Here is a 24,274-nt window from a genome sequence, read left to right on the forward strand (position 1 = left end):
TCAACCTTCCTAATGCTGTGACCCTTTAACACATCTCAACCTTCCTAACACTGTGACCCTTTAACACAGTCCCTTATGCTGTGGTGACACAACCATAAAATTATTTTCATTGCTGCTTCATAACTGCAATGTTGCTACTGTTATGAACTGTATTGTAAATCTCTGTGTTTTCCGATGGTCTTAGGTGACCTCTGTGAAAGGGTTCTTTGACCCCCAAAGGGGTCACGACCCACATGTTGAGAAACACTGCTGTAGAGGAAGGTCATAATCTACTGATGAGTAAAACCAGTTTGGCTTTCCATTGCCTTCTGCCATTTATACTTTGGCATGGACTGGAAGCAGACTGCATGCTTTTCTTCATGTATAGCTGGACTAGATAATAGATTTGACTATAACAACAAATACAACGTTAGTGCAGGTACACTAAAGGGTGTGCTCAGAAAAGAGGTGATTTCATGTATTTAAACATTTTTAGATGTATTGATTTTGTGTGTTCGAGTGTTTTGCCTGTATATATGTATGTGCGTCATGTGCATGCAGTGCCCAAGGAGGTCAGAAGAGGGCATTGGATCCCCTGGAACTGGAGTTAAACCACCATGTGGGTGCTGGGAATTGAACTTTGGTCTTCTGCTGGCCGGGCGGTGGTGGCACACGCCTTTAATCCCAGCACTCGGGAGGCAGAGGCAGGCAGATCTCTGTGAGTTCGAGGCCAGCCTGGGCTACCAAGTGAGTTCCAGGAAAGGCGCAAAGCTACACAGAGAAACCCTGTCTCGAAAAACTAAAAAAAAAAAAAAAGAAAGAAAGAAAAGAACTTGGGTCTTCTGCAAGAGCAACAAGTGCTCTTAACTGCTGAGCCATCTGTCCGGCCCTGATCACATGTATTTTGTCTTGCACGACCATAAGCATCTCTAAGATACATAAGGCCAAGTAAGTGGGAATGGCATTTTCAAAGTCAGGACCACAAACGTGAGAAGGGCTGGGCAGGAAGCCATGTCTCCTGATACCTAGCTCAGTGTTCTAGCCTCTCTACATACTCTGACACCCCCTCCACCCCCCATCCCCCTATTCCCACCCCACCCCCACCCCCGCTGACAGATGCACCATTCTGCTCAAGGAGCAAGGCCACTGGCTTGGGAGAAATGTTGAGTTTCTGTTTTCACGTGGGGTTGAGGTAGGTGTACAATCACAATCAGAGAAAATGATCTTGATGTGCCCGCCCTTAACCTAGAGCATGGCACTGGGACAAGCTGTCCCGTCACCTGGTGCAGGGTCCGCTCCTGGACATGTGCATCTGGCTGGAGACCACTAACCCTGCAGAGGCATCAGGGAAAACTGAAGTGGACATGGAGTGAAGAAGGTTGTCAGCACAGGGCCAGGAAGGGAGACAGAGCAATGGAGGATAAGAGCTGAGGGGGAAATGGAAGGCATTCAGAGAGAAAGTCGGGTTTAAGGAAGGCATCTTAAGTGAGAAACGTGGGCTAGGGACAGGGCACAGTATGAAGACCTGAGTCCGAATTCCCAGGACCAGTGTAAAATCAGACACATAGTGTAAGGGCTTGTCATCTCAATGACCCTCCAGGGAGATGGAGAGTGGAGACAGGATCCTCAGCAGCTGAGCAGCCAGCAAGCCTGGCATACGCGGTGGAAATTACCATATCTCTAATGAGGGATAAGGACCAACCCAGAGTTGTTATCTGACTTCCACACATGGGTATGTGTGCATACATGCACACACACACACACACACACACACACACACACACACACACACTGAAGAATGTATGTGGCCTAGTGGCACACATCTGTATCCCTAGCACTTGGGAGGTAGAGAATCAGACAATCAGTAAGTAGCTCTAGGTTATCCTTAGCTGCACAGTAAATATGAGGACAGCCTGAGCTATGTGAGACCCTGTCTCAAACAAACAAAAGAGTGAGGAATATAATAATTGGTAAGAAAGCACAGGGGGCCAGGCAGTGGTGGCGCACGCCTTTAATCCTAGCACTCAGGAGGTAGAGGCAGGCAGATCTCTGTGAGTTCAAGGCCAGCCTGGTCTACAGAGCGAGATCCAGGACAGCCACCAAAACTATACAGAGAAACCCTGCCTTGAAAAAAAACAAAAACAAAAACAAAAAAAAAAAAAAAAAAGAAAAGAAAAAAGAAAGAAAGAAAGCACAGGGGGCATTCTGACATGAAAGGGGGCATAGGTTGTTGCTAATCAAGAGGAAGAAAAACAAGGAAAGAGATAAGATGTTTTTCTGCAGAAAGGAAGAGATGGAGTTAATAGATTAGTTTATTTACTAAAAATGTTCCTCAAGACCAGAAAACCAAAACCACTTATCTAGTGTTTACTATTTCGTAGACATTAAAAAAATCCTTTAAATCTTCCTAAGCAGGCGCATCATCACTCCCACCGCACAGAGGAGGAGAGAGGGCACAGGAGGGCTCGATTAGTTACCTACAGCCACACAGCTGGGCAGGAGCAGGGAGCCGCTTCCAGAGGAGGCCTCCGGAGACCAGAACCACACTTCCAGGGCCCTGCTTGCCTAGATTTCTGGTTAAAATCCAGAAAAGGCTGGAACTATGTTTCAGAAGTGGGAATATGAAGAGAAGAGAAAGAAAAACGTAAGCAAAAAAAGATTTTAAAAATAGAGGCTGAGTCAGAACATCTATAAAAGCCCATGGGAGAGGCTGGAAAGATGGCTCAGCAGTTGAGAGCATGGAATACTCCTGTGGAAAACCAGAGCTCAGTTCCCAGCACCCTTGTCTGGTGCTCACAACTGCCTGTAGCTTCAGCTCCAGGGGATCTGACGCCCTCTCCTGCCCTCACGGGCACCTGCATGTACATGGCATACACGCATACAGATACATATACATAAATTAAGCAGACAGACAGACAGACAGACAGACAGACAGACACACACACACACACACACACACACACACACACACACACACACGCACACACACACACACACAGGCATGCAATTTTTTTTGCAGACAGGGTCTCATGATGTAGCCCTGGTTGGCCTGGAACTCTATGTGGAACAGGTTGGCTTCTTTGCCTGCTAAGTGCTAGGCTTAAAGGCATGTACCGACACACCCCTACTTTAAACTTTAAAAAAAAGGCCCACTGGAAGCAGAGTTAGTCTTATTTAAGTATCTAGATAGAACTTTGGAGCAGGAAGAGGCCAGACAGGTTAAAACAGCCTCAGTAGGAATTGTTTACAAGAGTAGAGTTGTGAAAAGACGATCATTTTGTCTCCCTGTCTGCTTGCGTGTGATTCTGGGGGGAACGCAGGGCCTGCCCCTGCCCAGGGCCTGCCCCTGCCCAGGGCCTGCCCCTGCTCTGAAGTGTCTCCTTTGACACACACATTCCCTTCTGTTGCCTGAGGCAGAGGAAGTCGGGATGGGGACACAGAAGCAGAGAGAGGACATCCAGCTACAATGTGCACAAGGCGGGGTGTGAACGAAGGGAGTGGAACACGGGAAGCAGGGGTGTAGAGGACTTCGCTATCTGCCACCGCAGGCCGGACTGTGACAGACAGGCAGGCAGGGGATGAGGGGCAGATAAGGCCGGATGTGGGGGAGGAACAGCTGGAGCAGTGAGAGTCGCCACCATGACGCAGATCACACAGGGTTCTTAACCTCACGCCATGGACCCTGGAGGTCTTGAGCAGAATTTGAGGTGAGTGTGAATGGGGGAGCAAAAGAGTCATTATTTCCACTAACTTCTGGCCAAAATCTCCTTCAATTATGGCTTTTTTGAGACAACTTGCTCTGTAGCTCTAAAGGCTGGGACTAAAGGCATGTCCCACCACCACCTGGCCCACTAGATTTTAATACAGTGGTTTTTCCCTATAATTCCTTATAATTCTAATCTCCATATAATGCTCTCTCTCTCTCTCTTATATATCGTTACATTACTGGGCAGAGAGGTGACTTAAGCAGTTAAGAGCTGGTGCTGCCCTTGCAGAGAACCTGGGTTCCACTCCCAGCACCCACGTCAGGGCTCACAACACAGTTAACTCCGGCTCCAAGGGAGTGGATGCCTCTGGCATCTGCAGGCTCTCGAGTCTCACACACTGACCCATGTACATATACACATAATTAAGAATAAAGCCAGGTGTGGTGGCACACACCTTCAGTCCCAGCACTCAGGAGGCGAGGCAGGAAAATCTCTTTGAGTTCGAGGCCAGCCTGGTCTATAGAGGGAGTTCCAGGGTAGCCAGGGCTACACACAGAGAAACTCTTGTCTCTAAAAACAAAACAAAACAAACAAACAAAAAACCGAAAAACAAATAAACCAACAAAAGCAGGAAAAAAATGTCACATATCTTTAATTCTAGCACTTGGGAGGCAGAGGCAAGGGGATATCTGTGAGTTTAAGGCCAGCCTGGTCTACAAAGCAAGTTCCAAAATAGCCAGGGCTGTTATATAGAGAAATCCTGTCTTGAAAAACCACATAAAGTAAAATAAAACTATTCTTGCTGAGACCGTTAATGGGAAAGTAACATTCTCTTCAACAGACCACACTGCTAAAGTGGCCTGTCTATATATTAAAGAATAAAGTTGGACCCTGACTTTACACAAGGTACTAAAGACTAAAAATAGATCAGACTTAAATTTAAGAGTGAACAATGACAGGCCTAATGACTCAGGTCTGTTAATCTCAGCTACTTGGGATCCAGAGGTAGGAGGATCATAAGTTCAAAGCCAGCCTAGGCTACAGGGTGAGTTCAAGACCAGTCTGGGCAACTTAGCAAGACCCTGTTTCAAAAATAAAAAGTAATAAGAGAGTTGGATGGAGCTCAGTGGTGGAGTACTTGACTCATGAGTGGGAGGCCCCAGGTTTAATCTCCAGCAAAAAGAAAGAAAGAAGAAAAAAAAAAAGAGCTAAAGTATAAAATTCTTAGGCTAAAACATAGATTGAATTTTTATCACAGTAAAATCTGCAGAGCTGGAGAGGTGGCTCAGTGCCTGAGAGCACTGGCTGTTCTTCCTGAGGTCCAGGGTTTGGATTCCAGCACCCTCATGGCAGCTCACAGCTGTCCGTAATTGTAGCTCTGGGGATCTGATACTTTCAACATTCATGGGCACCTGCATTCACATGTACAGACCCACATACAGACACACACACCTACACATAATTAAAAATAATAAAAACAAAATTTTTGCTTGTTTGTTTTCTGAGACAGGGTTTCTCTGTGTAGCCTTGGCTGTAGGATCTCACCCTACAGACCAGGCTGGCCTAGAACTCACAGAGATCTGCCTGTCTGTGCCTCCCCAAAATAATTATTTTTAAAATTATTTTAAAATTATTTTTAAAATAATTATTTTCCTCCACTCTAATGGAGGAAATGACAACTTATAGAGTTAAAAAATTTATAAATCATCAGATAAGAACTGAATATCCAGAGTAGTTAAAGAAATCCCCCAACTCAGCCAGGTGGTGGCAGCATATGACTTTAATCCCAGCACTCAAGGGGTAGAGGCAGGCGGATCTCTGTGAGTTCAAGGCCAGCCTGATCTACACAGTTAGTTCTAAGATAGCCAAAGTCACCAAACAGACCCTGTCTCAAAAACAAAACAAAACAAAACGTTCCCAAACTCAACGATAAAAAAGAAAAATGACCTGATGTTGGAAAGGGTAAAAGAAATGAAGACTTTTTTTTCTCCAAAGATACAAGATTGGCCAATAAACACAAGAAAATGTTGCTCATATCTTCATGAGAAGAACATGGAACAAAATAAAAAACAACACAAAGAGATATCACTTCATACTTGCTAAGATAATAACAATAATTCAAAAGACAGAAAGGGAATTTTAGAGAGTGCAGGAAATTAGATTCCTTGTACATCTCTATTGGGAATGTAAAATGGTGTTAGCATTGCAGAAACTAATATACCAGCTCCTCAAAAGTCAATGAGTGATGTAAAGCATGCCTGAATCTTAGCACTCAGGAGGCTGAGGCAGGAGGATAGTGAGTTTGGGGCCAGCCAGGACTAATAGTGAGACCCTATCTCAAAGAAACAAAACAAAAGAAATAGGCAGGGTGAGGAGACAGCTCGCTGGCAAATGCATGAGGATGGCATTCAGATCCTTAGCACGCGGAAGAAGAAAGAACCAGGCAGCCAGTGCAGCCTGAAATCCGCAGCTGGGCCGGTGGAGACCGAAGGGTCCCTGCAGCTCACTGCTCAGGCAGTCTAACTTAACCCAAGAGCTCCCAGTTCAGTGAGAGACCCTGTGTCAAAATTTACGGAGGGAAGTGATCGAGGCAGACCCTTGACATCAGCCTCTGGCCTCTGTATGTGTGTGCACACACATGTGCACATCCACATGGACATGCACACACAGCTGCACACAGCTGCCATGTGACCTGGGAATTCTACCCCTAGGCAGGGTCCTGAGAGAATTAAAAACAAGGATTGAAATGGATCCATGGCAACATTCTTCTCAGAGGACAAAAGATGGAAAGAACCCAAGTGTCCATTAACAAATGGATAGGTAGACAAAGTGTATATAAAACACAATGGATTGTTACTCCACCATAGAAAAAAGAAAGTGTGCTGGCATTTGTTATAACGTGGATGAACTCTGAAAGTATGATATTAAACGAGCCAGATGCAGAAAGACAAATGCTGGGTGGTTCTGCTTGAAACACAAGGGGCAGGCAGGTTCATAACTTAATCTTGAAGAAGCAGACTCACAGGGACAGAAGTAGGGGTGGGGTGAGAGGCAGGGGGGTCATTGCTTAATGAGTACAGAGTTTCTGTTTGAGGTGATGAAAACGGTTTTTGCAAATCAACTGTGGTGGTAATTGCATAATAACAATTATGCCACAAAACCCCACACTTAAAAATGGTCAAAACAAGGCTGGGTGGTGGTGGTGGTACACTCGGGAGGCAGAGGCAGGAGATCTCTGTGAGTTCGAGGCCAGCCTGGTCTACAGAGCGAGATCCAGGACAGTCAGTGCTACACAGAGAAACTCTGTCTGAAAAAAACAAAAAACAAAAAATAAACAACAACAAAAAGGTCAAAACACACACACACACACACATACATACGTATACACACATACAGACATATACACACAGACACAGACACAGACACACACACACACATGATGAGTGCTGATGGAGAATGCCATCAGTTTGAGGTCAGCCTGGTTTATGATGCAAGTTCCTGGACAGCCAGGACTGTTACACAGAGAAGCCCTGTCTCAAAAAACCAAACCACCACCACCAACAACAAAAAACAAACAAACAAACAAAAACAAAGCGGAAACACCCCCCTACACACTCACATACACACACACACACACACACACACACACACACACACATACACACACACTAGCAGTCTGAGGACACAGCTCAGTGAGAGTGCTTGCCTAGTATATGTCAAACTGTGGGTTCAGTCCCCGGTACTGGGGATAAAAAGCAAAGAGCTGGGAGTGTAGTGCACACCTATAGACCTAGCACTGGGGAGGTGGAGGCAGGGGGATCAGGACTTCAGGCTGGTTACATAGAGAGTATGAGGCCACACTGGGCTATATGAGACCCTTGAAGAAGAGTAAACAAAATGAATGAGAGAAATTATTCTGAAAAGATGCGCTTTCACTTTGTCAGTTTGCAAAGAGGTTCACAGACCAGAAACAGGTTCAGAACCCTTGCTAGTGAGGGCGGGAGTTAGAGGCGGTGTGTCCTCTCTGTTGACGGCCAGGATGTGGACGTCAGGAGGCTCTCCGGTCAGTCACTGCTGTTTAGTCCACCAGAGCTGTCTAGTGTTCTCTGAGACTAACAGCAGTTGGTGCTTTACTACTTGTATTTAGTGTGGAGAGGGACAGGGAACAACTTTGTAGAGTCATTTCTCTCCTTCCACCACGTGGGTCTGAGGAATAAAACGGAGGCCCTCAGGCTTCACAGCAAGTGCCTTTACCCACTGACCCACTTTGCCTGCCCTGACGGAACAATGTGCTTACCCCCCAGATACTGCTGGAGGTCTTTATACCTACAGTGACTGGATCGTGGCTACTTTCACAAAAGTTCCCGTGCTGAGAGCTTGGCCCCAATGGAGGTGATGTTTGCAAGGAGCAAGTTGTGGGGCCTCGGCTTCAGGAGCCCCTCCCTCCTTCCCGCCCGCCTGGATCTAGCTCTGGTGGGGCTGAATGAGCACCAGGAGAGCAGGTTTTAGAGAGTGAGGCTAGCCCATGCCGTGGCCAACCGGCAGCTTCCCTTTCCACGGCAGGGCGTCCTCACCAGGACACCAGCACCCAGGCTGTTTGGACACCCTGGCTATCAGAATTCTGAACCAAAGAAACCTTTTATTTAGAGGTTACTCAGCCTTGCATCTGTTGTTATAGTGGAATACCAGTAAACAGGCTAAAAGACAACGCCAAAGAAGTTTATAATCAGAGGACCCTGCAAGACATACACACAGACAGACACAGACATACAGATGCCCACAGAGACACACAGACACACAGATAGACACACACAGACACATGCACACGTACACACACACACACAGAGACACAGAGAGACAGACAGACAGACAGACAGACAGACAGACAGACACACACACACACACACACACACACACAGAGCCAACAACAACAACAAAACCACACAATAAACAGCACGGTTCAGACAACAGGAATCCAGAGAAGGAAGACAGAGAGACAGAAGTGGGCTGTAAAGGAGTCAGGTTAGCTTTCGCCCCTGCCTGGCTTGGTGGCCATTGAGAGGCTGAGTACACACACCGGCATTGGACATTGTGCTTGAAGGTGGTGATGTTGACATCCACGTTCCCGGAAGAGGGAGCCTTCCTCTTGTGCTCCTGCTGGAAATTCTCCTCATTGTACACGTTTCGCTTGACATCATATGAAAAGGGGGTTTGCCTGTATCTGTTGCCCAAAGACTGGATGCTCCTCTCTGTTTGCATTCTTCCTGGACGAGCTGGAAAGACGTCAGATACAAAGAGGTATTAGGGCTGATGAGATGAGACAGCTCAGGGGTGAAAGGTGTTTGCTGGTGAGCCCCATGACCTGTGTTCGATCTGGACCCCACATGATAGGAGAGTAACTGACTCCTGCAAGTTGTCCTCTGCCTTCACACGCAATCTGTGGCGACGTAGGCCACTCCCACCACCAGATAAATAAATGTAATAAAAATACTTAGGGCTGTGTGCAGTAACATATGCTTATTAATCCTAGTACCTGGTAGGCAGAGACAGAAGGATTTCTATGAGTTCAAGGCCAACCTGGTCTATGTAGCAAGTTTCAGGCCAGCCAGGACTACATAGAGAGATCCTGTCTCAAAAGATAAGCAATTTTTTTTGAAATTTAAATCATTAGCACTTTTCTTGTTTTTTTCTTAAGATAGTTTTATTATTTGTGTGTGTGTGTGTCTTTGTGTGTGTATGTTCACACATATGAATACATGTGCTCTCCAAGCCCCGACATGGGAGCAGGAGTTGGTGGTTGTGAGCTTTCCAATAGGGTTACTGGGAACCAAGCTCAGGTCCTTTGCAAAAGCGGCACGCACTTGTATTGGCTGAGCCATCTCTCTACCACCCTTACTGTTTTCGGAGATGGTCTCTTGTAGTTCAGGATAGCCTTGAACTCACAATGTAGCCAAAGATAACCTTGTGATCTTCCGGTTTCCATGTCCCAAGTGATGAGATTGCATACCTGGTCTACTATCCCTGTGTCTGTCTGTCTGTCTGTCTGTCTGTTTTCTTTCTTAATATAGAAACTTTCTGTGTTGCTCAGTCTGGTTTTGCATGATGAGTCTCCAGCGAGCTCCCTGAGTCAGGCCCTGAGCACTGGGACCTGAGGCCTGTGTAGCTGTGCCTGCCTTTCAGCAGACTTTGAAGGGAACGTAATTCACATAAGGATGTTACCTCTGCACAGCAGTTTTATAAGACCCTTCCTCTATGTTGTTCAGTTTTACACTCAAAATCATTCTATCACCAATTCAATTCAAAGGACGTGTTGTTCTCATTTTTCAAATGGACAAGTTGTCAGGTGTGGTGGCCTGTCCTGCCCTGTCCTGTAATCCCAACACTGTAGACACAGGGGCAGAAGGGTCAGGAGGCTGAGATCAGCCTGGGCCACATACCAAGACCCTGTCAGAGCAAACAAACACAAACACAAAACCCCAGTTGAGAAGTTCAGTGTGTGTGTGTGTGTGTGTGTGTGTGTGTGTGTGTGTGTGCGCACATGTGCACATGTGTGTGTGTGGGGGGGAGTGCTGTGCTTGTTCTCTAAGAGGTCACTGGAAGACGCTGGTATTTTCCTCACAACTGTCAGACTCGCCTTTTCTGACAGGTGTAGGAAGTTCCTCAGCACACCACCATGATTCAGGCCCTGTCCCTAAAACAGGCATCATGTCTTAAAACCACGTAACCCAGAACAACACTGATGATCCCAGCCTGGGGAATGGAAAAGGACTCCCTGAGAAGGTGAGTCGAGACCCAGCTCAAGGAACAGCTGTATTCAGGGACAGGATTGGACACAATTAGAGACGACATAAAGGAAATACTTCAAAAGTCACGTCAGCTTTGACTGAGGGGGGAGGGTTTAGAAGTGTCCCGAGGAGGGCCAGCGAAATGACGCTGCAGGTGAGGGCACCTGCCGCCAAGCCTGACAACCTGATTTGATCCCTGGGACCCATGTGGTGAAGGAGAGAACCAACTCCCACAGTTGATCTCTGACCGGCCCCGGGCAGTGTGGCCTGCACCTAGGAGCACACACAAAATAAACAACTTAACAGTTCCTAGAGAGAGCTGGGCGTGCTGGCACATGCCTGTAGTCTCAGCAGTTGGGACACAGAGGCAGGGGGATCAGGGGCTCAAAACTAGCCTCTGTTACATAGCAAGCCAGAGGTCAGCTTGGGCTATATGAGACTCTGTTTCAAAATAAACAAAACCACACGCCAAATAAAAGTCACTTCCAGAGGGTCCTGGATGTGTGACTTGTCCTGGATGTCTTAGTCATCTGGAGTCTGAGCAGGAGTCATGTACGTATGGGATCTACTTGAGAAGACAGATTGAGTCAGAGATGCTGTCTTGAGCTGTGTGGTCCGGCATGCTGAGCCAACTGGCTACTAAATTTACCACTTAAATGGAACTTTCATAAAGAGAAAATTTTAAACACAGTCCCAGTCCCTCAGCTCGACAGTGGCTCACACACAGCTCACACACAGTAGTCGCTGCCTGCCTGGACAGCGCAGATATGAAGCTTTCTGTCAGTGGGAGACACTGTTTTGAACAGGGCTGGAGATGGAGAGGTCAAGGCAAAAGCATCAGTCAGAGACCCTCAGCGTAGTGATGGTCTAGGGAGAGGTTAGTAAGTCCTTTAGAAAAGGTTGGAAAGAACAAAACCAACCGACGAACCAAACAAAACCCTGGAGCCACGGTGGAGAGACAAGGTAGAGCGCCAGAGCGCTGCCTGTGACATCACATGTCTGCCTGAAGCATCAAGGGGAAACACATGACCTCCTTATTATCAGTTCCTTTAGAAGCCTCAGGAATTGCTCCAACTCCATGACTTTGTGTATGTGTGTTTGTGTGCATGCCTATGTGTGGTGCATGTGTGTGTGGTGTTGTGTGTATGCATGCATGTGTGTGTGGTATTTGTGTGTGTGTATGCATGTGTGTGTGGTGTTTGTGTGTATGTATGCGTGTGTGTGTGGTATTTGTATATATGTATGCATGTGTGTGTGGTGTTTGTGTATATGTATGCATGTGTATAGTGTTTGTGTGTGTGCGGTGTTTGTGTGTACATATGCATATTGTGTTTTTTGTGTGTACATATGCATGTGTCTAGTGTATGTGTGTGTGGTGTTTGTATGTATACATGTATGTGTGTGTGGTGTTTGTATGTATACATGCATGTGTGTAGTGTATGTATGTGGTGTTTGTGTGTATGCATGCACGTGTGTAACGTAAGTGAGTATGTGTGGAGTGGAGGCCAGGGGTCTATGCTCTCCAACTTTTTTTTGGTAAAGACTTATTTATTCTATTTTATTTGACTTTTACGTGTATAAATGTGCATTGTGTATGCCTGGTGTCCTCAGAAGCCAGAAGAGAGTGTCAGATCCCCTGGAACTGGAGTTACAGATAGTTGTGAGGCAACATATGGATTCTGGGAATTGAACCCAGGTCCTCCACAAGAGCCTCTTAATCACTGAATCTGGTCTCCAGCCCCCTCCATCATATTTTGAGACAGGGTCTCTTACTGAACAAGAGTTCACTGATTCAGCCAGACAGGCTGGTCATAAGCTCCCTGCGCCTTCCCCATGCCAGCTCTGGGGTCTAAACTCAGGTCCTCACGCTTTCTCAGCAGGTAATTTACTGATGGAACCATCTCCCCAACTCCTCCATTTCTTTTTGCTTTCATAAAAACCCCAGCAGCATCTCACACACCAGCAGGACCCTTTCCACCATGCTGGGATGTGCAGAACTTCCTACTGACTTGTAGGCCACACTGAGCAAGACCTCCCGAGTCAGAAGTTCTGGGGCAGCACAAAAGTGTGTTTTAAGGAGCTGGGTGAGCCGCGTTCAGTGGCGCACACCTTTAATCCCAGCACTGGCACTTGAGAGAGGCAGAGGCAGGCAGATCTCTGGGAGTTCCAGGCCAGCCATAGTGGGACCTTTTTTAGAGAGGTGGAGGGCAGCAGCGTGACTCTGATATAGAGTAGCATGTAAGCGTGCTATAGTCTAAGCTGGCTGTCTTTCTGGGATTGGCTTTTTCAATTTCAGTTTTTAAGACAGGGTCTCATGCAGCCTAGCTGGCCTTGAACTCCAGTCCTCCTGGCCCATTATCAAATGCTGGGATTACAGGTATATGCCACCATCCACGCCTCAATTCCTTTTTTTCCTTCCTGTGCTGGAAATGTACCCGAGGGCCTCACACGCTAGGCTGCTCTACCGTGAGCCATAGCCCCAGCCTCTAGTTATCTTTAATCAGATTCTTACTGCTAAATTTGGAACACTATTAAAATACAAGCACTTTAACCCAGCTCTTTCACAACTTCCAATGCCCTTATCCATCCGTCCATCTGTCCATCCATCCATCATCCATCACCCATCCATCCACCCACTCACTGACTGATTCAAAGAATCTGCATTTGGAATATTTAAATGCAAAAAAAAAAATGTAACCTGATATATAAAATTTTGACCCAACAAGACATGAAACCCTGAAAATTAAGGTGCAAGAATATCTTTCAGCCGGGCGGTGGTGGCGCACGCCTTTAATCCCAGCACTCGGGAGGCAGAGGCAGGCGGATCTCTGTGAGTTCGAGGCCAGCCTGGGCTACCAAGTGAGCTCCAGGAAAGGCGCAAAGCTACACAGAGAAACCCTGTCTCGAAAAACCAAAAAAAAAAAAAAAAAAAAAAAGAATATCTTTCACCTGATATGCTTCCTATAATCATTAGGCAAAATTCACTTCCAATTTTTAAAAATAAGCATGTGTCATTCCCAACCCAAACCACTCGCTGCCTGTGACTCTCTCCGTCTTAACGGAGAGTGTACAGGGATACGGCAAAGGCATTAGCAAATACTAGCCGCAGGCGATGATTGAAGGTGACAGCCCTCCAGCCACTGACCACAGGTCACATAAACACAACGCGGGAACACCTTCCTTTGGTGCCACACAGTGTGATAGCCAGGGGGTGTGTTGGAGAGACACCCATCACGGGACTGAACGGAGAAGGCTTCAACGCATAATCCATAAACAGGGGCTTGACTGGAAGACAGGCAAGGGTGGAGGGGGTGGAGGGGCAGGGTTCAGCCAGAGAGAACAAAATGCACAAAAGCAGTGAGGTGTGAGAGGCTAAGGAGCCCCGGGCCGAGGCCTGAGGAGGAACCAGATGGGCGGAAGTGTGGCGAAGCCCACAGACCAGTTCTCTCAGCTGTTGCCAACACAGAGGAGAGAATTTTGAAAGGCTCCAGCCTGCAAAACCCACTTTGTCTCTTTGTCGCTGCTGTTTCACGCGGCCTTTCCAGAGAGAAGTTCCAGGGACCACCGCCATTCGTTCTTCATTCATTCAATCTCCATTCTTTCATTCATTCATTCATTCCCCTACTCGTTGTGCAAAGAATTGAAAGAGTGCCTGGGACCCTCCTGGCCTTGCAGGTGACCCAAGCAGCCCCGCCCTGGGACGCACGGCGGCTTCTCGGCTCCCGGGCTGCAGCCAGTGCTCCCGTCGGCTCCCGCCCGAGGCTCACCTGGTTCCCGGTGGCCGGCGGGAGCGCAGACGCTGGGGTCAGACTCGGCTGCAGCCTGGCTGGCGGCGGCGCTGCGGACGCGGAGGCCGGCAGTTCCCGAGCCGTTGCTGCAGAACCCGCCGGCGTTCCGGCTGTGCGGGTGACATCTGGGGCGAGGGGAAGGGTACCTGGCTGCCCTCCACACCTGGGCCGTGGGCACCCTCTGAGTCTTCCGGAAATAGAGACTGAGAGGTGCCTTTCCTCCTGCTCAGAGTAACAAACGTAGGCATGCACTTGGTCGTGCCGGGGTGGAGGGAGGCAGGTGTGGGGCTGAACTTTCCCCTTTCACATTCCTTACTAGTTTTTTACAGAAGGTTCCACTAGGTGGGAATGTAGGGCAGGATTTCTCCTGCAGGAAACAGGAGCCAGGGCCGACGGACTTGTCTAAAAGCGAGGCTGTCAGAACTCGCCGCCCCGCCCCGTTCTCCATACTCCCCGAGGCACTAAGTCTTTAAAATTCTCTACGTTTAGAGTCTTCAGAGTCTCCAAAGTTTCCTTTAAATGTCTACATTTTTTGGATGGCTCTAAAGGGCAGGAGTCAGGCTCAAAGCCCAGTAATGGGTTTGGGGGTGTTTGAGATACGGTCTCATAATAGCCCAGGTTGGCGTCTAACGACTCACTACATAGCAGAGGCTGGTCTTGAACTCCTGATCCTTCCAAGTGCTGGGATTACAGGCTGTATAGTGTGTGTGTGTGTGTGTGTGTGTGTGTGTGTACACATACACACTATATTATATGTGTATGTATGTGGAAGAGGAGACCTTCCTGAAATGAAATATATATGCATATATATGTATATATATAAAATGCAGGTAGGACGTGTGTGTGTGTGTATACATATGTACCTCTCCCTTCCAGTACGGGAATCGAACCCCGCGGGGCCCTTGCAAACGCTAGGCAGGTCCCCAGCCTGACAGTGCCCAAGCCTGATGAACTGCTTCTGACCTCGTCCTTTAGACCCCCTGCGGGTCCCCGGAATTTCCTTCTGGCACTTCCCGGGGTGGGGTGTGGGGGTGGTCCTTCAGCTGGAGAACGCTGAAGCGCTCCCGGGCGCGTCTGCAGGGAGAGCTCCGAGGCAGAGCTCACGTTTGCCCTCCGGGGCCGATTTCATCAGCGTCCCCCGCCCGCCCCCGCCAGCAAAGCCCCGTGTCCTTGAGCAGCGAGGAATGCAACACAGCTCTCCGGACCCGGCCTGTCCGTTCTCGCAAGCGTTTCTTGGAAACGGCGGGTTCCACCGAGCAGGTGGCTCGGAGTTCAAAGATCTCCTGGCTCTCGGCCCGACGCCGTCCCAGCGCCTGGCCGCCATGGCGCCGGGCAAATTCGCCCAGCCGACCACAAGGAGGCGCGCGCGGCCTGTGCGGCGGCGGCGGCGGCGGCGGCTCCTCCTCCGCGCCCTGGAAGACAGACCAGTCCCCGAGAGTTCCTGCCTGGGCGCCCCAGCCGGGCCTCTCTTCTCGCGAGAGCTGCCTGTCCCTCCTTTCCCCCCCTTCCCCTCCCCTCACCCCCCCCACCCCGGCTTTCTGCGCGCTCCTCTCGCCAATGCCCCCCTCCCACGGGGCAGGTTCCATATTGGGTAAGATCTCGGCTGGCCGAGCGTCGCCTTCGGGAGCTGTTCTCGCGAGAGTCCTGCGAGAGGTTCCCGGTCGTTGCCTGGAGGACCGGCGGCCACAGGAGCCCGAGCGGGCGCTGCGGAGCGCGAGCGAGCGGCGGTCGTGCGGCGTCGGCCCCCGGGGGCAGCGGCTGCAAGGGGCACCGCGGCGGGCGCCGCCTCGAGCCGCGCAGCCGGCTCCCGCGTGGTTTGCCGAGGCTCGGAGGAGCCGCCGCCGCGGCTGACCGGGGCCCCGGCGCCGGGGGTCGCAGCAGCCTCCACACCTGCGCGGGCGGCGGGCACAGGGTCCGGCCAAGCCGCGGACGAGCGTGCAAGCGGGCGGGCGGGCGCAGAGGAGAGAGCGTGCGGCTGCAGGCAGGGGCCCCCGCTCGGCCACCTCCTCGCCCCGCGGCCGCCGCTGGAAGATGTCTCAGGAGAGGCCCACGTTCTACCGGCAGGAGCTGAACAAGACCATCTGGGAGGTGCCCGAGCGGTACCAGAACCTGTCCCCCGTGGGCTCGGGCGCCTATGGCTCGGTGTGGTGAGTGTCGCCGGGCCTCGGGTGGGGGGACGCGACGCGGTGGAGCCAGCAGGGTGGCCCCTGCATGCCTGACGGCCAGGCCTGTCCCCACAGCTCAGCGATGCGCCCAGCGGCAGGAATTCTCCTCCGGGCGTCGTGGGGGGGTGCAGGGGGGTGCAGTAGGAGCGGCGCGTGTCCTGCACCCCTCACCCTCTCTGCACGCGCAGGTACGCGGTGAAGCATGTGCGGGTGCGCCGTGGGCGCCGTGCGGTGGTGTTCCACTCTGCACTCTTCTCTGCTTAAGAGGATGGTGGCTCCCGGGGTCCCTCTGCAGCCGTGCAGCCTGAGGACCCTGTCCCCGGGTGCGGCCACTTTGGACGCAGGAGCCCTGCCCTGGAGTGCAGACGAGCCAGCCGGGCGGAGCTTCTGCGAGGAGCAGTAGGGCAGAGCCTGACCCTAGGACTGCGGTCACCTGAACGAAACTTGCAAGAAAAAGCGCTCCTTTCCCGGAATTTTTTTTCTTTCTTTTCTTTTTCTTCTTTTTTTTTTTTTTTTTTTTTTTTTGCAAGCCTCCATCAATAAATCCTGGTTTAGGAAACGTTCTTTTGGAATTCGCACATGAATTAGCAGCACCCCGAAGAGCTTAAAATACCGACTTTATCTCGGGGAGTGCGGTGCCAGCTTGCGTGGTGTGTTTCCGATTCGTTTGAAAGCGTATTTCCTTTTCGGGGAGGGAGGGTGGCCGCGCCTGCAAGGACTCTACAGCTCGCCGCTTAGTTAACTACCACTGCTCATTTCTGTATTGATGGACAAAACAGTCTCCATGCGGAGACGGAGGGGTTCTGACCCACTGGGCTTTCTCAAGATAAAAAAAAAATAGGACTAGTGCTTGAAGGTGTAGATGGTTTTTAATTGAAATAATTCCTTGGGATGCTTTTCTTTTTTAAGTCCCTTCGAAGATTTGCAGGGGAGATTTATCAGCTTTTAAGGATCGAGGTACATGGTGGTTTTCGTGAGAACCTGGGACACATATAGTAGAGGAAACGATGTTTTTCAGCTTTCATTCACACCGTGGTTTTTTATTTTGTTGCTGTTCGTTTGAGACTATGTATATCTCTGGCTGGCCTGAACCTCACGCTCCTGGCCTGGAACTCACAGAGATCTCATCTGCCATCGCTGAGAATAAAGGCTTTTCCCACCCTGCAAGGCCCTAGGAGTGGGTTTCCAATTAAATCCATACCATAAAATTTCCACTCCAGAAGTGTTTTAGGAACGTTCAAGGATTCATAGAGTAGATTTTGGACATAGTATCATCTTTGAGCTCTGGAGCTGAAGGTAAACATCAGGTTCAACAGATTAGCTCTTCCTATGTTTTAGTAATTTATATGCATTCGTGCTTTCGAAAGAGTCTCTGAAATGGTTTGTTTTGTTTCGGAACAAATTCCAGGCTTCTGGATGTGTTAATCTTTAAGTATGAGTCCTGTGTTACTTAAAGTCACACCATGAATTTCCTGTTTGGTAGAATCTTCTGGGTAATTGAGATTGTGCAATCGTGTCCTGCAACAGATCCTGTTACATTTGCTGGTGCAAGCTGCTTAAGTTATGTTGCAGATGGCACCAGCCTTGTCATCTTGCTGCCCTGTTTACAGTATGGCAGATTGCATTTTCAAGGAAAGGGCAGTAATACACCTCTCTCGTGGGTATTTGTGATTGGTTTGTTATAGTCATTATTTCTCTAATATTTAATAGCTCATTAACATACCTCCATTTTTCATTCCTAATGGTTACAGTATCAGGCTTTTGTTTCCATTTGAATGCTCAGGGAGTGATGCAACAGAGTAGCTCCACTGTAAGGCATCTGGGTGGGGAACTTGCAAGGTTTCTATGGACACTGCTGCCCTGGCCGGAGCCGGTTTGCAGGGAAGCTCACCAACACCACTTCCTCCAGTGCTGTTCTCTCCTGTGAAGTAGAATTGAGCACAATCTCACAGTTTGAAAGGACTTACCACACAGCATCTAAAAAGGAGGTGATGCTGGTCCAGTGATGGAACTCATGGTACAGCCCTGGCCTTGCATATGGGAGGCCCTGCATTCCATCCCCAGCAACACACAAACAACACAAAGCAATTCGTTGTGTATAAAATTTAAAAAGGTATATAGCAAAAAGTCGCCTGTTTCTGTTCCCCAGCCATGTTTTCTCTTCCTTCAGTGACACCACTATTCAGTTCCTTGCATGTCTTTTCAGAGAGGCAGAGTTTCTACCAGAGATTTAAGATGTAGCCTATAACCTATGGATGGAAGAAAAGATAACTAAAATTGTGCATGATGGCGGAGCAAATACCTCTCTCTAGTTATTTGAAGTTGTATTTTCTTTTTTTAAAGATTCATTTTATTTTATGTGTATGGGTATTTTGCTTGCATGCATATGTGTGTGTACTACATGAATGCCTGGTGCCATGGAGCCCCTGGAACTGGAGTTACAGACAGTTATGAGCTGCCGTGTGGGTGCTAAGAATTGAACCTGGGTCCTCTACAGGAGCACTGAACACTGAGCCATTTCTCCAGGCCCAAAGTTGTGTTTTCAGCTGGCAGCTTTTTAGGTGCAACTGAAAACACCTTTTGAATTTCTTTTCTTTTCTTTTCTTTTTTTTTCTTTTCTTTTTTGTCTTTCGATCCTTGGCTGTCCTGGAACTCACTCTGTAGACCAGGCTGGCGTTGGACTCATAGAAATCCACCTGGCTCTGCCTCCCAAGTGCTGAGATTAGAGGTGTGCACCACCATGCCTGGCTTCTTGAATTTCTTTTTGAGCCTGCTTTGGGCCTTGTGTTCCCTTTCCTCCACCCTTATCCTCTGAGACCATTTGATGTTAGAAAATAATGAAGTCCATTTGAATCCAAGTAATTGAGGGGGTTTAGACTAAAGCCCTGAGAGAGAAGGCAGTTTAGTTGATAACACATCAGTGAGGGTTAGGCCTCACAGCATTTTTTGTATGGCTTATTGAGCTGGACCTGAGGTCTCTTCAAAAAGGTATCTCTGAATGGGTCGTGGCACACTTTGATGTGTAGCTTTTTTTTTTTTTTAAAGTTCAAGCCTGTTTTTATTTTAATTTGCACTCAGCAGTGAACAGCAACAACACAAAACAAAAAGTCAAGTAGCAACCTATGTAGTGACCAGCCAGTTGTGAATCCAGGATCAATGAGAACCAGACTAGAAATTTGAGAGCTGATATGGTTATACAGGTACCTTTTTTTTAAAAAGAGTAAAGGGAACTAAACTAAGTCTTCAAGTTTTAAGGAACTTTGTTCTTTGTCTGTAGAGGGAAATGAAGCAAAATTGTTTAAGACCACACTGTTGCAAAGCATTGATTTTGTGGTTTGGGACATAGGGGGAAATCTCTGTGGTGAATTTAAGGAAATACAAACAGGAACTTCAGCGCCTTCCCTGGGGAAGGGTCTTTCCAGCCCCTTGCTGGGCACACTTGAGCACCGTCCATTGGGAGTGAGAATTGAGAATCTCTTCTGGATCGTCTGTAACCACTTAGTCACCAGTATTTATTGCATACCCCCAAGCAGGGCTAGGTTCTTGAGATAGAGTGCAGAAGAGACGGTTCATTTCGTCATTGGACTTGCAGAGGAATGAGTTTAATGGCTACATTTTATGGGTTGCTTACTGTGTTGTAGGCATGGTGATACATAGTTTATAATCGGCATGTAAACATGTAACAAAACTTGTAGCTAAAGATGGTAAGTTCTTCTAAGAAACCAACAATTTAATGCACTATATAGGACAAGATTATTCCAGTAAATATAACAAAAATAAATAAGGCCTTTTAAAAAGTATTAATAGCCATTCATCATTAATTGTATTTGAATGAGCCAGGGTAAAAACAAAACTCCATGGAATGAAAAGATGACTTTCTTGACTTGTGACCAGTGAGAAATCTTTCTTAGTTGTAATAGCTCATTCCTCTTCTTCCTTCCCTCCCTGCTTTTTTCTGCTTTCCTTTCTTCAAGACAGTCGGATGGCCTTGAACTCTTGATCCTTATGCCTGAGCCTCTCCAGTGCTGGTACCTCAGGAGTGGGATACCAAGATGCTTTTAGCTTCCACTTAACTGAATAGTTAGCTGAATGTTACCAGTCTTAATAAGAAACATTTAAATACAATTAATAACTCCCACCGGAATTTGAGGCCGGCCTGGCCTGCAGAGTAAAATGAAGCCCTGTCCGAAGAACAGCATAGACAGACAAAACCACCCAGAACACGGTTGCTGACAAATGTGTGTGTGTGTGTGTGTGTGTGTGTGTGTGTGTGTGTGTGTGTGTTTAGATTTATTTATTTTTATGTGTATGGGTTTTTTTGTCCGAATGTATCTATCTGTAGGACACAGTGTGCTTGGTGCCTTCGGAGGCCAGAAGGGGGCATCTTATCCTCTGAAACTGGAGTTGCAGATGGTTATGAGCCACCATGTTGGTCCTGGGAACAAAACCCAGGTCTTCTGGTAGCCAGTGCTTATAACCTCTGAGTCATCTCTCCAGCCAGTTACTGGCAAGGGTTTGTATGAAGAGGGGAGAAAGACTGATTTAAGTGTTCAACCAAGCTAGCTATATAGTTCTGTCTTATTGAATTCCATTTCCCACTCCTAGCTTATCACTGGACCCCACGCTTCTCAGATCTCCCGCTTTTGATTTCGATTTCTCTTTAATTCAGCCTCAGATGATCTGTGCTGCCTTGCCTTCGGTGGGCAGTGTTGTGAACTGTGCTGACCCCTAGGACTTAGGGCTCAAATGTGGAGGAATTGTTTGGACTCAGTCACTTTAGTATGAACTGCGTTTAATGTGATTCTGCAGTGTATCGGATATTGTCATTTAAAGCCTCATCAGTTACTCCTTTCCTAACTCCGTGGAGGCCGGTTTTCCTCCTCTCTTCTCCTTTTGTGTTGTTAGGAGGAACAGGGTCTTGTGCATGCTAAGCATGTTATCTATCCACTGAGCTGCCTTCCAGCCTCCAGGCTGGCATTTTAACCTAGTTGTGTGGATGAGCTGGGTTTATTTAGAGGAGACACTTGCCAGAGCAGCTTTGGTTTGGGGTCTGGGGTCCCAGCACTTGAGTAGTATCTTCTCATCAGTGTGGCCTGCTGAAGCTGTGTGGTGACAGCCTCTTGTACAGTCTTTGCAATAAAGTTGTGATTACGGGACAGAGGTCTGTAATCTACAGTGTCACCGTGCAGCTGATCTAAAGGGTAAATGACAACCCTTTTAAGTCACGTACTCCCTCAGAATTGATCAATGAAAAATGAAGTTAATGCTCAGATGAAATTTTCTCCTGAAAAACTAGGTAGTTCTGATAGGTGACTTCTGGATTTATGAACACCATTCACTTGGAATTTATCAGTGTGTATTTATGGGAAGTTAAGACCAACCATGCTGGTGTTGTATAAGTACAGTGTATAAAAATGAACTAACTAAACCTTGCTAGGCCTCTGGAAATGCCTCAGATTTTTATTCTGTGTGAACTTTGATACAAAGCCGATTTGCCCTACCAAGAGGAGTCCAGTTGCTGCCGTACGTGCACTCAGTGTAGTGTCCTTACCCAGGGGTTCCGCTCAGGCTTGTCATGGACATGCAAACTGTATACATGTTTTGAGGAAACAAAACCAGAACTTTCTTTAAACTTGAATTTTTTTAAGTTTCAGTTTTAGAAGCTTGATCTCTGTAAAGTGCGCTAAGCACATTTGTAGTGAGGACTAACCAGTTTCCCGGTGTACAAGGCTTTACCAATTTGTTACAGAGAAGAAAAGATCGTGTTCTGTAAAATACACTTTAGAGGTTGTTCCAGGGTCTGAGCATGCTCTCATTCCAGGATGACAGTGAGATACATAGTACAGGTGAGTCTGTGACAGTCGCCAAGTTTTGGTCTTGGGGAAATGGATAGATCGTGGTGACAGGTGAAAAGATACAGAATTGTGGGCTCATCTGTCTCTCCAGGGGACGGCTCTGTGTGTGGTGTGGTTACTTCACTGAGGGGCTTGTTCTTCAGGTACACAGTATGGAATGTTAATAAAGTGTGAAATGCTCTCCTTTCTGAAGCTGTGCTGTGGTGACAGTGGAAAAAAATAAGCCACATTTTTGGTGTCGGAGGGAAAGTGGTATTGGAACTATGGGACATGGAAAGGAAGGCGCAGAGCGGCTTGACTGTTTTCTTTCTTCCTCCCAGTGCTGAAGAACCTAGGTCCTTGCACATACCAGCACGCATCTCCTGTTTGCCATCCCGTGCTGCACTTTTAAGCAAGAGGGTGGTGGTTGAAATGACAGTTAAGGAAAGACCTAAGGGGTTGGACATGGTGGGGTGAGGAGGTAAGGACTTTATGGATTGAAAGATTAACAAAAACAAAGACCCTGTGCTGTGTGATCATCATAGCTAGAGCTGAATGAATCTGGGGAGCAATCAGAAGGGGAAGGGGTTTGCAGCTGGTAGGGATTCTGGAAGGTCATGTTTGCCTTTGTAAGAACAGCTTTTATTCCGAGAAAGGAAGCTGAGGTGGGTTATAGACAGGAGAGAGCTGGGATTTTGTTCTCTAGTTTTTCATTTCTGTTCTTTAACTGTCAGAGGAACTGTTTGTGGTTTAGGATAGCACAAGAGAGATGAATCATTGCAGAGCTCTGACCTATGCTTGACGCTCTCACTCCACCAGTCCAGAGTGCCAGAGCCAGAATTTGTGTTGAGCTCTGGAAATTCAGGGTCCTCCATTCCAACTCTCTAAATGACATGGGCTTGCTTCAACTTTTTCAGAGTTTTGTTGCCAAAAGGAAGGGAGCAAAGAGATTAGCTGTTGGGTTCAGCTGGGAAAGGGAGATGAGCTGCTGGAGGGTTGAGCGTTTTCTAACATCTTTGGCTTTGAGGCTTTTTTTTTTTTTTTCACTACTGGGTCTTATTTTAAGTTGCTTTTATCTTCCTTGGGGTATCCGAGTATTTCATATCCTATTTATTTTGTTCTTTGGCCCTGTGTCTGTTTTCCATTCCTCTGCCTTTCCCTCATTATGTTCCCTGGCACTGATGTTGTTTGGCTGTGAGGACTGTTGAGTTGAGTAGATGGGACAGATAGGCATGGAAGATGCCGTGTAACAGTTCTGCTCTGTCCTGTCTTGGCTGCCTTCATGTGAGTGAGCTCCTTCTCCATTCTTTGAAGCTGTCTCCCTTTACTGCTCTACCATCTGGCTGCAGAAAGTAAGTTCCTGCAAACATAGATTCCCATGGCAACATAACAGAAAGGTACTAGAACAAATGTTTATTCTGTCTAGACCTGCTGTCTGACTAACTGTAGCCCCTGAACATGTTCGCTCCTGTTGCATTGAAAGATGGTTCCGATTTCCATGTTTCCCTCAAAACCTCCTCCTCTTAGGCCTTGTCACTCTCTATGCTTGGGACGTGAAGGAAGCTGTACGTGTGCCCTCCTGCAGCTCTACCCCAGAGTGTGCACAGGTTGTGTCTCTAAGCCTGAAGTGCACAGTCAGCAGTGTGACATGAATCTTTTGGGTTTTTTCCAGACAGGGTTTCTCTGTGTAGCTTTGGTGCCTGTCCTGGATCTTGCTGTGTAGACCAGTCTGGCCTCAAACTCACAGAGATCCGCCTGGCTCTGCCTCCCGAGTGCTGGGATTAAAGGCCACCACTGCCCGGCTCATTGTAACACGAATCTTAAAAGGCCCAGCTAGTTTAGTCATAGAGCACGAGACTCTTAATCTCAGGATTGTGAGTTCGAGCCCCACGTTGTGCCAGCTGTAACACGAATCTTTTTTGGGGGGTGGGGGTGGTTGAGACAGGGTTTCTCTGTAGCTTTGGAGTCTGTCCTGGACTAGCTCTGTAGACCAGGCTGGCCTCGAACTCACAGAGA

General features: G+C 47.9%; 2 protein-coding genes across 12 annotated transcripts in view; one reads left to right on the forward strand and one right to left on the reverse strand.

The window, feature by feature from the left end:
* Positions 1–15,715, reverse strand: part of Slc26a8 (solute carrier family 26 member 8) — a 58,625-nt gene extending 42,910 nt beyond the window's left edge. For 5 of the 10 annotated variants that reach the window (XM_006983105.4, XM_042265849.2, XM_042265847.2 and 2 more), the window contains exons 1-2: positions 14,239–15,715; positions 8,764–8,959 (exon numbers count right to left, since the gene is read on the reverse strand). In XM_006983105.4, the coding sequence (XP_006983167.2) occupies positions 8,764–8,945 (182 nt within the window). In that variant the 5' untranslated portion in view covers positions 8,946–8,959; positions 14,239–15,715. The remainder of the gene's footprint in view (positions 1–8,763; positions 8,960–14,238) is intronic. The other 5 variants (XM_076558390.1, XM_076558388.1, XM_076558386.1 and 2 more) reach the window with 5 other exon arrangements.
* Positions 15,716–16,120: 405 nt separating this feature from the next.
* The window catches only part of Mapk14 (mitogen-activated protein kinase 14), a 63,696-nt gene continuing 55,542 nt past the window's right edge, over positions 16,121–24,274 (forward strand). Inside the window, exon 1 of one of the 2 annotated variants that reach the window (XM_006983103.4) lies at positions 16,121–16,406. In XM_006983103.4, the coding sequence (XP_006983165.1) occupies positions 16,291–16,406 (116 nt within the window). In that variant the 5' untranslated portion in view covers positions 16,121–16,290. The remainder of the gene's footprint in view (positions 16,407–24,274) is intronic. The other variant, XM_006983104.4, reaches the window with a different exon arrangement.

Source organism: Peromyscus maniculatus, chromosome 21, assembly GCF_049852395.1.
Source record: "Peromyscus maniculatus bairdii isolate BWxNUB_F1_BW_parent chromosome 21, HU_Pman_BW_mat_3.1, whole genome shotgun sequence".
NCBI lineage: Eukaryota > Metazoa > Chordata > Mammalia > Rodentia > Cricetidae > Peromyscus > Peromyscus maniculatus.